General features: G+C 43.4%; 1 protein-coding gene across 1 annotated transcript; it reads right to left on the bottom strand.

Moving 5' to 3' along the window:
* Positions 1–11,868: 11,868 nt before the first annotated feature.
* On the bottom strand, positions 11,869–13,303 carry LOC117953214 (trace amine-associated receptor 13c-like). Its single transcript, XM_034886042.1, has 2 exons — positions 13,050–13,303; positions 11,869–12,685 (listed from the first exon to the last, which is right to left on the bottom strand). Exons 1-2 carry the CDS (start codon positions 13,220–13,222, stop codon positions 11,869–11,871), a joined length of 990 nt encoding a protein of 329 aa, XP_034741933.1. The 5' UTR covers positions 13,223–13,303.
* Between the last annotated feature and the right edge of the window lie 5,436 nt (positions 13,304–18,739).

The raw sequence follows: 18,739 nt of genomic DNA, 5'->3' as shown, positions 1-18,739 counted from the left end.
TAAAGTCATATGCCTCCAAGGGTGTGTCAGGCTGAGTGGAAGAAATGTTCTGGCACTCTGCCTCTGCAGCTTGTAGAGCGACTGTCAGTTCCCTCTCACCGAATGAGGACCATAGTGTCTCTTGGATTAAGTGCTTCACTTCTTTTAACTTCTGCTCACACTCTTTCTCCGTCTTCTCGAGGTCAGCTCTCTGCAGGTCGCTCACCTCAGGTGCGCCCCTTGCATCAGTCTCCTTGCACTGCGTAATGTAGACGGCCCCAATCTCCTCATTATCATCCATCACTTTGGAGCCCTCTGCTGTGAGTCTTTTGAAATTACCTTGTAGTTCCTCTGCAGTCATCTCCATATGGGTTCTCATTATATTGTTGGCAAGTCGGGAAAACAGTCTCTTTACTGTTGTTTGCTCTGTTTTCAGCTCGCCAAGTGATCTGGACTCGGCCATGTTGCTTCCTTGGCTGATTCAGTATTTGGCGTGGATAGGTTGACGGCAGGTATGTGGTTTCCTCCAGGCCCCCAGGTGGATCTTCCCCCTCTTTGTGGTGGGCTTTTGTGGAGTCTTCACTGGTCAAGGCCGGTTTTTTACTGTCAAGTGTTTCTTTGGGCTGTGAGGTGTCCACACTTGAAGGACCAGACTTCGGATTTTACTCAAGGTATATTTTATTTTGACCAGTTCATTGTGGTTCATCAGGTACCAGGCCGGTATAACAGCAGGTAAAAAAACGATAGCCTGTCACAATCGAAATCCCATATCCTCACAGTGTCTGCTTCTGCCGTCTTAGTCCAATGCACCCCAGTCAAATGACTGATGCGTGTATTTGTAACACGTTGATTAAACCAGGCGCGAGCGTCTTATTGCCCGATTCAATCCACCTGGTCGAGCGGGCGTGCGCAGTCACGTGCGGGCCGTCAAACAGGACGCGCGCAGGAGCCATCTGCGGGGCGGCGTGCAGAGGAGAAAGCGAGCAGGTGAAAGAACTGGATCGCCGACAGGAGACAGCCACACCTCCGCCAGATAAGCGAGACAGTCACGGGGTGCAGAGGAAGAAGACCGGTATGTACAGGAGGGTTTGATGCGCTACTTGAAAAGCTAAATAAAAACTTTTCTTTGATATGTTGTCTTGTTTAAGTAACTGTGTGCAAAATTGGAAACAACACAAAGCCCCTAATAGCCCTTAATATTGAACAGTTTAAAAGTGAGAATAGTGCAGAGAGTAGATAGTCCGTCGATGTCTGGTTAGATTTTTTTTTTTTAATGTTGCGTTTGTTCTGGACACACACTCCGCACTCTTGTCTGCTGAAAACGCAGTGATCCGACCGACCAGCAGTCTGCAGGTTTCCACGTCACCTTTTGGGATTGCCCCAGCTCGCTTGGAACCTCGACTGAGGTAGTACTAAAAAAAGTACCTGGTAGCAGATCCCAGGGACTTTTTTTCGTAATGGAAAACCCAAAAAGGTGAGTAGAGTCGAGGCGTGTCAGGTAGATACCACGCAGTGGAAAACCGCCATAATGGGCTTTAAGACAGTGTTCACAGAGAGGCAGATTAAATCTCCCGGGACCTGACTGTTTGTGTCTGACGATGCCCACTATACACAACAAAGTAAATGGTCATTTAGCCCATCAAACACTGATCTATAGGGAGATGAGCCGTTGTTGCCAACTGTCCCGTTAACGTCGGTTGATTATGTTATCCGGCATCTTCGCCCCAGTGATGTGCCCCCAACTTTATAAGCTCTTTTCTAGGAAATCACAGACTTGGTTAGAATGTGAAAAGAACAACACTAAGTGGCAAAAACAACAGAGTCATACAATACTCATTGGCTGGGAATCGGCATTGGTTGCCTGGTACACGCCTGGCTGCATCATATGAGGAGCCATCATTCACTTTCATTTAGGCCACAGACACACATGCTGCTGAGTCGTTTGTAGTAAGTATTCTTCAGGACAAGTAATATTTTCAAGAATGGGCACATATCAATTATTTAAATGACACCTGTGTTGCTTGTTAATAAAGGTAAAATTATGGTCTAATGTGATCCTACAGTGCTTTGTCCATCCATCCATCCATCCATCCATCCATCTTCATCCGCTTATCCGGTATCGGGTCGCGGCGGCAGCAGCTCCAGTAGGGGACCCCAAACTTCCCTTTCCCGAGCCACATCAACCAGCTCCGACTGGGGGATCCCGAGGCGTTCCCAGGCCAGGTGGGAGATATAATCTCTCCACCTAGTCCTGGGTCTTCCCCGAGGCCTCCTCCCAGCTGGGCGTGCCTGGAACACCTCCCTTGGGAGGCGCCCAGGAGGCATCCTTACCAGATGCCCGAACCACCTCAACTGGCTCCTTTCGACGCAAAGGAGCAGCGGCTCTACTCCGAGCTCCTCTCGGATGACTGAGCTTTTCACCCTATCTCTAAGGGAGACGCCAGCCACCCTCCTGAGGAAACCCATTTCGGCCGCTTGTACCCTGGATCTCGTTCTTTCGGTCATGACCCAGCCTTCATGACCATGTTTGAGGTGAGGGTTGGAACGAAAATTGCCCGGTAGATCGAGAGCTTTGCCTTCTGGCTCAGCTCTCTTTTCGTCACAACGGTGCGATAAACAGAATGTAATACCGCACCGGCTGGTCCGATTCTCCGACCAATCTCACGCTCCATGGTCCCCTCACTCGCGAACAAGACACCAAGGTACTTAAACTCCTTCACTTGAGGTAAGGACTCACTCCCTACACTGAGAAAGCACTCCATCGGTTTCCTGCTGAGAACCATGGCCTCAGATTTAGAGGTGCTGATCCTCATCCTAGCCGCTTCACACTCGGCTGCAAATCAGTTGACAGCTCTACACCTCTCTTTACCCGAGTGTCCAAAACATACGGCCTCAAATCAGATGAAACGATTATAAAATCAATCATTGATCTTTGGCCTAGGGTGCTGTGGTATCACGTACACTTATGAGCATCCCTATGTTCGAACATGGTGTTTGTTATGGACAATCCGTGGCTAGCACAGAAGTCCAACAACAGACAACCACTCTGGTTTAGATCAGGGAGGCCGTTCCTCCCAATCACGCCTCTCCAAGTATCTCCATCATTGCCCACGTGTGCGTTGAAGTCCCCCAGCAGAACTATGGAGTCCCCTACTGGAGCCCCATACAGGACTCCATTCAAGGTCTCCAAGAAGGGCGAATACTCCGAACTCTTGTTTGGTGCATACGCACAAACAACAGTCAGAGTTTTCCCCCCCATCACCCGCAGGCGTAGGGAGGCGACCCTCTCGTCCACCGGGGCAAACTCCAACACAGCGGCGCTCAGCCGGGGGCTTGTGAGTATCCCCCACACCCGCCCGGCGCCTCACACCATGGGCAACCCCGGAGTAGGACAGAGTCCAACCCCTATCCAGGAGTACGGTTCCAGAACCGAGACTGTGCGTAGAGGTAAGCCCCACCAGATCTAACTGGTAGCGCTCCACCTCCTGCACAAGTTCCGGCTCCTTCCCCCACAGAGAGGTGACATTCCACGTCCCCAGACCCAGCCTCTGCCGCCCGGGTCTGGTCTGTCGAAGCCCCTGACCTTCGCTGCCACCCATATGACAGCGCACCCGACCCCTTTGGATACTCCCACAGGTGGTGGGCCCATGGGCTGGAGGGAGAAGTGCCACGTTGCTTCTTCGGGCTGTGCCCGACCGGGCTCCGTGGCAGACCCGTCCACCAGGCGCTCGCTCACGAGCCCACCGTCTGGGCCTGGCTCCAGACGGGGGCCCCGGGCTTCCACCGGGCGTGGTTCCTCTATCCCTTCCTTGATCGTCCATTAGAGTTTTTGAAAATTCAAAATAATAATGCAAAATCAGGATGCCTTCAGGATGTTAAAACCTGGATGAGCTGTAATTTTCCAATGTTAAAATTTCAAATTTCTCTCTAAGATTAATGAGAAAGCAGTCGTCAAACAGCTGTGTGACTTTCTGCATAGCAACAGCTTATTTGAGGATATTTACCCAGGATTTAGAGTTCATCATAGTACAGAGACAGCACTTGTGAAAATTACTAATGACCTCCAAACTGCATCAGGCAAAAGACTTATCTCTGTACTGGTGATATTAGATCTAAGTGCTGCATTTGATACAATTGATCATCATATCCTATTGCAGAGACAGGAACATTGTATTGGCATTAAAGGGACTGCTCTAAGCTGGTGTAAGTCTAATTTATCAGATCAATTTCAGTTTGTCCATGTTAACGATGAATCCTCCATGCATGCCAAAGTTAGTAATGGAGTCCCACAAGGATTTTGATCAAGCCGGATGAAACTAATCAGTTAACTAAACTTCCAATGTGCCTTCAGGATATTAAAGCCTGGTTGACCTGTAATTTTCTAATGTTAAACTCATATAAAACGGAAGTTATTGCTCTGGGGCCCAAGCCACTCTGTGACGCATTATCCAAAGAGATAGTTACTCTGGATGGCATCACCCTGGCCTCCAGCACCACTGTGAGGAATCTTGGAGTTATCTTTGATCAGGACATGTCCTTTAATTCCCACATAAAGCACGTTTCAAGGATCGCCTTTTTTCACCTACGTAATATTGCAAAAATAGGATGGATTACTGCAATTCTTTGTTATCAGGCTGCTCGAAAAAGTCAATAAAGACTCTCCAGCTGATCCAGAATGCTGCAGCACATGTTCTGACAGGAACAAGGAAAACAGATCACAGCTCTCCAGTTTTAGCTTCTCTGCATTGGCTTCCTTTAAAATCCAGAATAAACGTAAAATGGGAGCCAGAGCGTTTAGCTATCCGGCTCCTCTCCTGTGGAACCAGGTTCCAGTCTGGGTTCAGGAGGCAGACACCACACCGTCTCCACATTTAAGAGTAGGCTTAAGACTTTCCTCTTTGATAAACCTTATAATTAGGGCTGGCTCAGGAGAGTCCGGATCATTGTCCTACACATTCATTGTCAAGTTACTTAAACAGTAGTCTTGCATTTCCAGCTCTATCTCTACAGCCATGTGGAGTAAAGTCTGACTACACCACAGATAGGTCAATTTGCTTTAAGTTTCTCAGTTGAATCTTTAATTCATACTCACAAATAAATAAATTGAAGTGGCAGGTTAATATGCAATTAGAAACGAGTGAGCTTCTCTTTTGTTTGAGGACACAACAGATTACACTCTCCCTTCTATTTTTAAGAGGAACCGGGTGTGTAATCTGATGCAAAGCATTCTCATGAATGCAATTGGTATGACCTCTACCGTAAATTGTTCTCAATCATTGTCTGGAAAGACTAGGTGATGTCAATCTTAAGGTTTTAAATGCCCAGACTCTTCTGACCTTAATATCAGAAAGAACAGCTCGCAGGATTGTGAGAAAAGCAAGTCAAAACCCACGTTTGACTGTACAATCCAGAAAGACCTGGAGACACTGGAGTTGAGCTACACCATTCCACTCTAAAGAGATACTCGTACAAATATGGTCTTCATGGATGAGTCAGCAGAAAAAATCCTATTCTACGTCCCCACAACATAAATCAGCGTTTGAAGTTTACAAATGAACATATAGCGAAGCCTGATGCATTGTGGGAACAAGTTATGTGGACCGATGAGGTTAAAATAGAACTTTTTGTCTGGAATGAGCAAAGGTACGTTTGGAGAACAAAGGGCAAAGAATTGAATGAAAAGAACGTCTGTCCAACCGTTAAGCATGGGGGGATCGATCATGCTTTGGGGGTGTATTGCAGCCAGTGGCACAGGGAACATTTCACAAGTAGAAGGAAATATGGATTAAATGAAATTTCAGCAAATTTTGAAAGCGAACTTGATGCCATCTGTGAAAAAGCTGAAGTTAAAGAGAGGATGGCTTCTACAAATGGATAATGATCCTTAACACACCTCAAAATCCACGATGGATTACATCAAGAGGAGTAAATTGAAGGTTTTACCATGGCCTTCACAATGTCCTGACTCAACATAATGTGAAATCTAAGGATAGACCCAAAAACAGCAGTGCGTGACAGACATTCCAAAAATCTCAAAGAACTGGAAGAATTTTGGAAGGAAGAATGGGCAAAGATACCTCAAACAAGAATTGAAAGGCTCTTGGCTGGCTATAGCGTTTCCAAGCTGTGATACTTGCCAAAGGGGGGGTACAAGGTGTTAACTCTACAGGGTGTCCAAACTTTTGCAGACCCCTTTTTTATATTCTATTATTTTGAAAGCGTAAATGATGGAAATAAAGTCTATGTGAATGTCATTTGATGCCTTACTGGGATTTTTCCATCTTTCTTTGGCTTCTTTATGAACGTTAATACAAATCTTTATCTGAGGTGCCCAAACATTTGAGCCCCACTGTATATATACAAATGGTTGATGAGAACGGACTGTCTAGTTTGAACCTGCCGGGCAATCTCAGTGTCTCAACAGCTGCCTCAGTAGTTTTCAGCCCCTCACTTTCCCCTGGTCGGTGCAGAGCTACAGAACTTTCTAGACATGCCACCAGATACCCCGGATTCATGACTTTAATTTTGAATTTAAAAAAAAAAAAAAGTCCATTACAGCTGGCAAGGCTGAAAACCAACATTGAATGCTCATGACATCCCTCAGACGGCACATTATTAAAAAACAGCATCAATATCTAAGGGCATTATTAACACTTGGCTCAGACACACTTTGGAAATCCATTGTCAGTTAACACAGTTCATCTCTACATCTACAAGTGCAAGGTAGAACTACACCATGCAAAGTGCTAGACATATATAAACAACACCCAGGAACGCCACTGGCTTCTCTTGGCTCATCTGAGATGGACTGACACAAAGTGGAAAAGTGTGCTGTGGTCTGACGAGTCCACAAATTAAATTGTTTTTGGAAATCATGGACGTCATGTCGCATCTGTGGTTGTACTGGGGGGTGTTACTGCCCATGGCACATTTAATGCTGAAAGGTACATGAAGTTTTGGAGCAACTTTAGAGCAAATGTGCTGCGATTCAAGCAACGTCTTTTTCATGGACTTCACTGCTTATTTCAGCAAAACAATGACAAGCCACATTCTGCACACGTTACAACATGACCTTACTTCCTGCAAAATAGCTTTGGCCACTATTCCTTACATTCTGGTATGGTCTGGCTGCGTTACAACCCTAACCCTATTTACCTGCTAAATCATCCACAACATTCACCAGCTCGTCTCTAACTGTGTCTTGGTGCTGCTGAGCAGCACTACACTTTGGTACAGAGAGTATTTAGAGATTTCTAAAAAAAAAGAAGCTTATGAAAATGGTGAGAATGAAGAAAATGGTAATGTGTTGGGCCCTAAAAAAAAAGAAAATCATTGAGTAAAAAACCCTTTGTGAAGCTGAGAGGATCTGCAGAGTCGGGAGATAATTCTCTGTGGATTTGTGACTGACAGCGACCTGACACCACACATGGTTATTGAGTCCCTTTGATTATTAACGATCTAAAACATTCTGATTGATTAAATTATTGTACTTAGGGTAGACACAATATCAACTAAAAACATCACTGTTCAGTAATGATTGCATCAGATTTTTTTCATGCTGTCTTTACACCTCTGATTGCAGTGACACCTCATTGGTCGAGATGTCATCATCTGACTAACCCGTACAGGTGTGAACAAACTCCCTGTCCAGAGGGGATCAGTACAGCGCCGTTAGGAGCCACTAATGGGCTGCAAAACATCATTCATAGAGAGGCAGAAATCTCACGGGACCTTGTGTGTATGACGAGGCTCACTAAACAGACAAATTAAGTAAATGGTCATTTTATTTCATCTTTATTTTATAACAATACTAAAAAACACACTTATGATGTCAAATAAACACTTGTGTGATGATTTATTGAGAGGTCCAGAGCTAGTGGCAACACTCTAATATTTTTTACGACTACTTCATCTACTTCTGCACTCCAACCCCATTTCCCACAGCAGACTGCTGTTTTTCATTGCCCTCTGCTGGTTTTCTCCTGTGGGGAAACCTCTTCTGTATTTCTCCCAATTCATGATACATTTTCACAATGTTTTCCATTATGTCATATCAACCTGTTTTTGGCACAACACAGCGAGTTTAAGCTCTAAGACTCTAAAGGTATACAGTTTTCATCCAGACAACAATACAGCTAAAACCCATGTTGTCATGGCATGCATGTGACGCGGAAGGGAGAGCATTGTCCTTCTTAGAGGAAGAGGGAAATGTAGGCTAAACAAAGTACTCAAGCCAGAAAAGCTAATAAATCTGCATTCCTTCCTGAAAATTAAAAGACTAGTTCGGTGCCCATTGAAAATGTGCCTGACGGGCCGATTGCTTGCCCTTTTGTATCGCTGGTTGCAGCTTTCTCTGAAACTATTCTACACCAAAACTACCTGCAAATGGACCCCGAAGCACTCTATATGCAAGGCAACTCTCAGCAACTCGATATGATATAGTGTCAGCAGAAAAATCCTTTTTATTGAGTTTCCTCTTCATGAAAGGCTCTGAATAAATTTTATTTATTTATTAATATCCAATATCCAACGCTGTCCAAACAACTCCAAGTAACCCTAAATAACTAACTAACCCAAACACAAATTCATAGGGTACCCAGGAAGCGTGTGAAGTAAATCGGATGGACGGTTCTTGAGATATTTAAGACAATGTGTACACAAACACACACTCACACAGAGAGGGTCACATTCAACGCACTTCCGTAACCAGAGGGAAAGTCTTTTTTTTTTTTTTTAAACCACAATCTTTTTCTAAACGCCATACGGCTAGACGCAAGTCCTGAGAGCGTCCAACACTGATGCCAAGAGTCCCAACCAAGCACGTCTAAATATGACGCTGAAGGATTGTTTGTGGTTGGGTCAACCTGACCAAGCATCACTTTTTGGTGTGATGGGAGTAAGAATGAGCTAGAAATACACACTGTATAAGACAAACAAAGTTACCAGTGGAGGCAGTGGTAGAGCAGCAACTCACGTGATCTACAAGTAAAATGACTGTTTTTGTCAAGAGTCTGGTTGCTTTGAAGAGAGCAGAGATAACGGCTTCAGTTCCCCGTTGTAAAGGGCTGTCTGACAGCACGGTAAAGCGGGGGAAATATTGTAAATATAGTGCACACTTAATGGGATACTTGGCCGATTTAAAACCAGGTCTGTGTCATGGCAGTGTGTGTGCAGATGAACGCCTTCCCTCCATTGGTAGTCTGACGGGTTTTTTCTCAGACGCAGAGTGATACTTATTGTGCAAAGGAATTTCAATCATAGGTGTTATATACAGCTGTTAGATGATGGACATTAACCAATCAGATTGCATGATTTTAAGCTGTATATATAGTAAATACACACACACACACACACGCACGCACACGCACACACACAATCGGTCAAACGCGCTTGGTGGGAATTATTTACGTCACTTTGGGCGGTCTGGGATCAGGACGTATGTTCAACCAGCATGAGGCACAAGACGGGTCACTTATCTTTAAGAAAAGGTACGTTTCTGTGACACGCGGGTCAAAAAAGTGACACGAACCCTAGTCTCCATGATGAAAGTCCTGTGTTGTTTGACCCATCCAACTCCCCAACCAACCTCCTACACAGAATGTCGGCTCTTCATGCTACTCGCTACCGCCGTCGCTCTTTGTACTACGTCATCTTAAAGCGCTGTATACATGCAGAGTGATTTTTGCATTGTAATGGACGATGAAGAGCACTTCCCAGCGTCTGTATTTTCTGAGTTGGGACTGAGAACTTGGCTTGGCCTACTAGGACTACCATTTCTGTTTTGATGTCTTGTTTGACTTCCTTCCTTGTGTTTGTTCCGGCCTTGGTGAATGTCTACTCAGCCGGATGAGTTCCAGCTGTTCATCAGGTCACCGTTACAGCCCTCGTTACCTCGTGTATTTAGTCTGAGTTCTCCCCTTTGTCTGGTGTCAGTTCGCCATCGCACCTTGTGTTTCTACTGTTCAGTACATGCATTTGTTCTGATGGATTTCTGTTTAATTACTGGAAAAAGAAAGAGGGAGTATAGCTGCAAGGGTTAAAGTTATGGTCAATGACTTGCTAAGCCCTTTGCAAAGTGTTCTTAAGTGTTTTTTATGACCAATCTTTAACCTGGGACAAACTCAACCCCCTTTCAGGGTTTGAACCCTAATAACACAATTGTCACATTAAATAAACACAGGATTGATTTCTTATAAGTCTGATATATTTAGAGCTCCAGAGCTGATACATATCATAACGACACTCGTTTTGCTGCCCCCTACGTCATCTACTTCTGCACTCCTACTTTCCAACCCTCCCCATTTTCCCAGGAGCGAAGCTTTTTGGGATTTTTGCCACAGACACAATGTCACTAAGCACTTTGTACTGTAGATTCTTCAAGACACGGGATAAATTCAAGAATGGGAACATCCGCATTTTTCAGGAACACATGTGACACCTGTCCATAGCCTAATTTAATTCCTACAGTGTTGTTACACTGTACTTGCTTTTGGATCATTACAAAAAATAATGCAAAGTGATTATCTTAAAATAAAAGAGATAGCGTCAGCTAAATAACATACATTATGAACAGGTAACTAAGTGGTCTTGAAGAAGATTCTACTCTGTCTTTCATTTGGACTCGGTCCTGACTTGTCCTGTTCTTGGACTTGACAATGGTTGACTTGACTACACCACTATTCATCTCATCATCACAACCCTCTTTACTTCGTTTCTAGCCTGAAAAATACAAGTCAACAGCACCATCTTCTGGTGAGTCAGCAGTGAGTAATCACTGGGGCAGTTTAAGTTTGCAGATAATGTAGCTGAACAATGATTGTTGTGTGCCACAGGCTGCTATGATAAGGGGGTTTCTGCAGGCATCTGTCATCCAAGTGGACCGAAAAGTGGACCACCAAAAAAAGGACTCAGGCTTTAACGCCTGCCTCATTAAGTTTAGTTGAATCACACTAGGGTTGGTTTCCCCCTTTTCAACATGTCATTATTGTCTCTTGTCATTTCAAATCAGTGTGAAAACCCCATAAAAAGACACAAAATTATATTGTGAAAATGTCTGTTTATTAGCAAATTTCACTTTACAACAAATCCCTATGCTATGTGCCATTAAACAAATGAATATTCTGATGATATTCTAATAAAACTGATTAAAAATTGCAATCCATTGCTCTTTCCATAAGTTGTTAAACTTGAACTTTCTTTGTCCTATGATTACATGTTTCTCTGGAAATGTGACTGCAATAATCCGGTGTAGATAATCCTGTTTTTTTAAATAATCTCTTACTTTGCTTTCGCAACAGGACTTCATAGTGCTTTATGTAATTATGTCATAAAGACAATATACTGTATGTTAAACAGGGATCACATATGAATAACACTAAATTGAAGTTTTTACAACAACTTTGTAACGGGCCCAAGATCTTTTTGTACTGACAGTTTTATGTAAAACACAACTACAGTTCACAGCTGATGTTTTTCTATACTTGATAGGAAAGTGGGGCTGTTCTTTTTTATCAGTGAAACAGAAATCCCAGACCTGCTCGGCCTCTGTTTGCAACAAAATCGACATAAATCACAGAGATGATGCTTTGACAAAACATAGATACATAAATATAAAGCTCTCATAGCGCTTTTGTTGTGTTGGGTTGAAATGTTTCATGTCACTAGTGCTTACCTAGAAACAGTACATGGTGCTTATGACTCTTTCTTTAAATGCAGCAGCATCAGAGAGACACATTACACAACAAGATAAAGCTGAAGAACAGGCCTTTCAGTTGTTGATCATACACAATTTAGACTTAAATACAGGAAAGTATATCTTCAATTTCACACACTGTCACACACTGAACATATTCATTCATTTAATCTTTAGACCGAGTCTGATCCCAGTCCCTACAGCATGTTGGTCTCACGGGAGCCAGGCTGCAGTATCTGAAGAGTAACTATGAGTTTAACTCCTTTTCTAAACCAGGGGTAAAGGAAGGCATAGATCACAGGGTTTAGACAAGAGTTAAATTGCCACACAAAGAGAAAATAATATGAAGATGAAACATTAATGAAGCTGTCACCTGCAAGAGAGACACAGTAATATGGGCATAAACACATTAGAAACACAACTACCAGAACACCAAGAGTCCTGGCTGCTTTCAGCTCTGATTTCTTTGCCTTTGGAGTCACTGACAGTTGGAGTGTGACAGCTGTAATGTGAGAGCGCATGGCACGGGCCTGAAACACAGCCACGGCAAATACTCTCAGATACAGAGCTACGATGACAGTAACTGGAACAATAAAGAACAAAACAAGATCTATTAGTCCTGTGAAATAGTCAATGACCAACAGACATTCTCCGTAGCAGGAATTATACCTCCCTGGTTGAGTCAGGTCATCCTTCACAAAGAGAAAGCTGTAGGAAGCAGAATAGAGCCAACACAGACAAACACTGAGTTTAACTCTGTTCATGGTGATTCTGGTGTTGTAATGCAGAGGGTCACAAATAGCCACATAACGGTCAACTGATATGAGCACTATGTCACCTATTGAGGATGCAGTAATGATGATTGAAAGATAATTGTAAAGAAAACACACAAAGTCACCAAGAAACCAGCAGGAAGTTTTCCGGAGAACTTCTCCAGGCATCAGCACGAGGCCCACTAGAAAGTCTGAAACAGCCAGAGAGAGGAGGAGGATGTTGGTGGGTGTGTGGAGCTGCCTACAGGGAAAGTGAAAAGTATCATTAAATCAACCACACTGACAGAAAAACCCTAACCAGTATTCATAATTAAAAACATTATAATAATATATTTTTAATTTAATATAATAATAATTTTTCAATCCCCATATCAGTAAGATTATACAAGTAAAATGACTTGAGGTTGAGGTCACGGTGGTCAGAAAGTGATGATTAATATTGGTAACAGAGTAGACATGAACAACAGTCTCTGGCATCACAGTCAGACATTTGGAGAAAAAATTATTCAGACCTAGCTCAAAGACAATTCTTATAAATATACAGTAGCTGTTCACGTTTTAGAGTTACACATGCTGTAGAGAGAAGCAAATAAGTTAATATCTGCCTGAAGTGGGAGATTGAGATGAAGATGAGCAAGTTGAGAGTGACAGTGATCAGAGAGATCGAGTAGCACACAATGTGAATGAGCAGTGTTTGGGGCCAAGGAGACAAGGGCTTCTTGCAGGAGGTGTTTGGGAACTGTGGAAAGCAGAGCTCGGCTCCGTCCTCAACCTCCATCTGCAGAGGTCTGCAGATAGCTGCAGCTCTGGCAGCTTTCTGAACAAACCTGAGTCATGTAACTGATTTATTTCTCTCTCATTCTCTTCATCCCCTCCTCTTTCTTAATCCCTGTTTGTCTCTGATGCCCCTCCTACCTGCCTCTGCACATCCCATCACCATCATCATCACTCTCACTGTAACCCTGCCTTTCTCACTGTCTCTCTATCCCATCTCTCTTCTGTCATTTTCTACCCTTGTTCCCTTTCCTTTGTCCTAATATTGATAACTTAACCACATATGCATTCTGGGGTAGGATAAAACAACACACTGGGTTGTTTTTTTAACCCAATCACAGTTAACTCAGGAGACGCTAAGATCTGGATGCAGAGACGGTGGCTTTGCTAAATAGTCTCGGGAAGGAGCTTGGTTTGGTGAAACATTTGCACCTGGCAAATGAAAACGTAACATACAATAATCAATCAAGTTAAATCACACAATGCAGTAACGTGAGCAATTTAAGTTAGCTGGAAACACTGTTAAACATAATTTGGTCTTACCAGAGTATGGCCATTTGTACTTTTTCCATAGCAATCCCAATGAGAAAACTCTGCTGGATGACTTGAATCAGCCAGTTGAAGACCAACAATGTTTCCTCTCTAGCATTTAGCTGAGGGAAGCAGCAGTGAAACTATTCACGACGGTGGCTAAGCTGTGTCATTCTCCCCGGCTTGCCAAATATGGTCACTTCTGTCTTTAAAATACCAAGATAGTGTTGGTCAAAAAGCAAACTGCTAGCTTCAAAACAGCAGTCAAACCAACGGGTGAATTCACTGACGCTCCGTCAGACGCCAATCAGTGTCTGGTGCAGAGCTACTGGCAGCTAAGGGCATGGTTTAGGTGTGTGTGCTGGGCCCTGAATCTTGCTTTCCCCAGGTGCTCAATCATATCATCAATACGTGGCAATGGATAGCAATCTTTGACACAGAGTTCAGGTATCGGAAATCAGTACAAAACCGTAATGTGGCATCCTTTTTTGTAACCAACACCAATGGATTACACCACTCACTTTTGGAGCGCTCCATGATCCCCAGAGACAGCATCAGGTCCACTTCTTTTTTCAAGGACACCAGGAGTCGCTCTGTGATCCTGTAACTCATTCGTTTAACTGGAGCCTCCTCCTTTAACACAATATCACCCTCCACCATATTTGTGCGATATTTGACAGTTACATAAAGCTTTCACTTGATTTTGTTGATCAGCTGGCAGATGGTCCAGGTCAGGTTCCGCTGGGGCTGGTGAGGGCAGATACTGGTCATCTACCACCTCTTCCGTCTCCACAGCTCTGATCAGCAATACCTCTGCCTTCCAAGTCTTTCAGCCAACTCCTTTAGGAGGTTCACATGCAGCACCCTGCTGGCTTGCATTAGCAACTTGGTAGGTGGTGGGTCCAAGTTACCTCTCCACCTCAAAGGGTCCCTGCCATTTTCTCAGCAGTTTGCTGTCACTGGTAGGCAGAATGACTAGGACCGACCGACCTGGAACAAAGGTCCATACAACAGTTCAAATGCGGAAAACCCAGTAGAGGCCTGGGGTACTTGCCGGTATGCAAAAAGGAGGTAGGGTAGCCACGGATTCCCAAACAGAACCAGTGTCATTAACGAACTTACGGAGCATTTGCTTTAGGGTCTGATTGAACCGTTCTGTCAGTCCGTCCGTCTGTGGGTGGGAGGTTTGCACACTCTTGATGCCTACCAGTTGCTAAACCCGTTTCAGAAACATGGACATAAAGTTAGTGACTAGGTCAGTTAAAATCTCACAAGGGAAACCAACTCTAGAGAAGAACTGGACCAAGGAGAATGCCACAGTCTTTGCTTTGACAGATTCAGGGGAATATGCTGCCATGCTGCAGGAAATCCTCCTCCCCGGCACTGTACTCCATCTCACTCTCCACCTCTCTCTCTTCAGCACTGCTCAATAAAGTCACTAGGCTGGAGTCATCATGTTTCATCTGAACAATGTCTGGAGGTATCTTACAAGCTAGTGGCAATTCTGGAGCTACTGCAACTGGGAATTTTATGACAGTGTGCTGGAACCTCTCCTGCCTTATTTTGTCTGTGTGACGTCCACGGCTTGTCTGGTTGAGTGTCCAGATCTGCATCATAAAAAGGCAGGGCACTGACGGTAACAGAGGGCTCATTGACCAGCTTGACCTGGGCTCTGGTAAAGGCAACATTGCAACTTTGAGGTTGGTTCAACAAATCAAATAAGACTGACAGGTCACTACCCAGCACTACTGGGAAAGGAAGAGTGTCAGCAAGTCCAAGGTTCAATAGGTAGGGTTGTCCTTCAATGTAAACATCAGCAGTGGGGTAGGGTTTCTTATCACCATGTACACAGCAGATTGGAATGGTATCAAGGGAGCACATGACATTAGCTGGTGCTAACTGCCTGTGCAGCAGGGTCGGATCACTGCCAGAGTCAATTAGGGCCTTCAGAGCTTAACCATTAACCTTGACAGTTGTCATCGTCATGAATTGATTGCTACAACATTTATGGTCATTTTTTCATGGCACAACACACATCTGAGTAAGCTTAGCAGGGTACATTGGGCACATTGGCTTTGTGTGTCCCTCTTGGCCACACAAGTAGCAAATAGGTACTTACTAGAACTTTGATGATACTGTGAATGTGAACAAAACATGAATGTTTTGGGCCCTAAAAACCAAAAAAACAGAGTCAAAAACACTCTCTAGATATTACAGAAGCTGCAGAGTCGGGAGATAATTCTGTGGATTTGTAACTGGCATCTACCCCTCTCGCATTAAACATGCTAATTTAAGGCCTTTTTTGTTAAAGATCTAGACAATTTCAATCAATTAAATAATTGTACTCATGTCAGACACAACATAAATTGAAAAAACAGTCCTGTTCAGTAATGATTGCATCACTTGTTGATGGGTTCATGCTGACGCTTGTTTGTTTTCACACCTCTGAGTGCAGACACCTCATTGGTCAAGATGTCATCAGGTGTGAACAAACTTCCTGTCCAGAGGGGTTCAGCACACTGCCTTAAGGAGCCACTAATGGGCTGTAAGACATTGTTAACAGAGAGGCAGATTAAATCTCACCGGACCTGACTGTTTGTGTCTAAAAATGTCACTATACAGAACAAAGTAAAAGGTCATTTAGCCCATCAAACACTGATCAATAGGGGGATGAGTTTGGATCTTCAGTTTTAGCTCTGCTCATTAAGACACCATGCTGTAGTATTCACATGAACTTTGACTCTTTGAACTTGCTTAAGAATACATTGTTTGAATGCAGTTTTCCTTTTCGTACCATATGGTTGTCAAGCTAACGTTACAGACAATTTACATGGTAACTTCAGAGACATTTTGCAATGTGACTCTTGTATGTTATATAACCATAGACTATATGGGACAAAGATATACTTAAAACCTAGTGAAGCTAAATCTTACCTTGGATTATTCAGCAGCAGTTGCATCCACATTGCCAGTGAAAGTGGTTAGCTAACGTAACGGTAGAGCAGCGTTGCTAGCTCTCAGCTAACATAAGTCAGATCCCGCCCATAGACTGAATATCCCGCCCACCGGTCGGTGGCTCCGCTCTCACTCCGCCCTCTCCTCTAAAATCGTAACATCCGCAACCACGATGGCTGCGCCCATAAACGCAAACTCGACGACTCATTTCTGATCCCCACAAACCAATGGGTGACGTCACACATGCTCTGTCCATTTATATTAACGGTCTATGGTTCAGTACAGAGAGAGATACAGAGACTGGGAGAGAAAGAGAGAAATATATCAGCACTTTGTTCACATTTTTCAGCATTGAAGGACTTCTTGCCCGCACTGTTGCATACAACATTAAGTTTGTTTACCAGCTGATTGACGTTGTTAGCATGCTAACGTATCTCTTTGCAACACAACATGAATGTATGTAACGTATATTTATAATTTGCTCAGCAAATAACAAAATCATCTGACTTCTGACTAAAACGTACTGCGTCTTCTGTTGTTGTTATGTGGCGAACGTTAAGTTGGTTAGCTAAGGTTACTATATTATTTGTTGGCTAGCTAACTCTAACCCAGGTTTTTTTTGCAGGGCTAAAAGAGCTAACGTGGCTAACGTAGGTAACTAGCTAGCTATAACGTTATAACAGACTCTGTTTAGTCATTAAATTAAAGTTAAGCATAAATGACGACATGTATATGCAATTGCATACAATATGTGATAATGCAAGCAAATTAATGTGGTTAAGTGGACATATTTCCATCTGGTAAAAAGGAGGATCATTTTATTCAGTCCCCAGCCAACATTTTTATGCGGGGCCCGTGTGGGTAAAAAGTGGGCAGAATCATGGGGTATTATCAGATCATACCCATATGGGATGTTCGCGGGTTCCATGTTGGCCCCAAGCCAATTGTCCATGTGGGTTTAAGGCAGGATTACACCAGGTTTTAGGTGGGCCCCAGTTGGGCAAAACAGACAAGACCCATCTTGGTCCTAGCTTTAAGTCCTATGTGGGGCCTACATGGGGACAGTATGGGCTGAAATATGGGTTGCAAGTGGGATTGTCCTCAGTTTCCATGTTGCCCCCAAGGCACTTGCCCATGTGGGTCTAAAGCAGGATTACACCAGGTTTTAGGTTTTTACCTATTTATATGTTGATTTAAGCTTATTTAGTATTAAAAATAATTAGTAGTATTGAGCAGTTCTCAAAATAGTGCAGTCCAAGAAAAAAATGTTCCCTCTAATTTACTTTAATCTGAAAATGCCACCGTGCTCCCTACCTTACTGGTGCATAGTCAAAAAAAAATGCAAGTCCATAAAATGAAATGTGGGCCGCACACAGATACAGGGATTAAAGCAAGAAAACATTATTTCCCTAAAAAAATGAATACCTAAGTACTACACAGATAAGAACATCTGCACCACCACCATCAAAGTGAACAAAAAAATAACAAAAATATTTAAATGCATGACACTGTTGTCAAAACCCACACAATCAACATATAGACACACTTACAGACAGCATCTACCTGGTCCACAGCATAATCTGCCTGGTCCACAGCCTCCATTGCAAGGGCCATTAAATGCTGCTGCACTCTAGCTTTGATTATCCTCCTCCTTGTCCTTGAATTGCCATGGAAGTAATCCATTTCACCTAATACATAGGACAACATTGTGTTTCCCACATGTAAAATGGCTTGTATTACATCAACATTTCGTTGGTTTGAGGAAACGGGTAGGCCTCCCATGAAAAACAAAGCCCACAAAAAAACAGAAAAATGTAAAATAGGTCTAATAATCTAAAATCAAATTTAAATCTTAGCCTTCTTTGAAGGTTTTCAACGTAACATCACTAAGTGGGAAACTTAAAAGAAAATTACCCACTACTCATTGGCTGAAATATTTGTGTTTATTTCACAAGGAAATGTGGTAAAATAATACAATGGCTGAGGTGGTGATGAGCAGGGCACTCAGGAACGGCCACGTAAAAGCTGGCTTAAA

The sequence above is a fragment of the Etheostoma cragini genome, chromosome 11 (assembly GCF_013103735.1).
Source record: "Etheostoma cragini isolate CJK2018 chromosome 11, CSU_Ecrag_1.0, whole genome shotgun sequence".
In the NCBI taxonomy this organism is placed as follows: Eukaryota; Metazoa; Chordata; class Actinopteri; order Perciformes; family Percidae; genus Etheostoma; species Etheostoma cragini.
The sequence above is the reverse complement of the archived record's forward strand: the minus strand, read 5'-3'. Positions and strand labels throughout refer to the sequence as shown.

What these genes read in the sequence shown, in the direction of transcription:
- LOC117953214 (XM_034886042.1), bottom strand. Translation starts at nt 13,222, where the DNA reads ATGGAGGTTGAGGACGGAGCCGAGCTCTGCTTTCCACAGTTCCCAAAC. An exon ending in ATCTCAATCTCCCACTTCAG is followed by an intron (nt 12,686 to 13,049) that starts GCAGATATTAAC and finishes CTTTCCCTGTAG; the next exon opens with GCAGCTCCACACACCCACCA.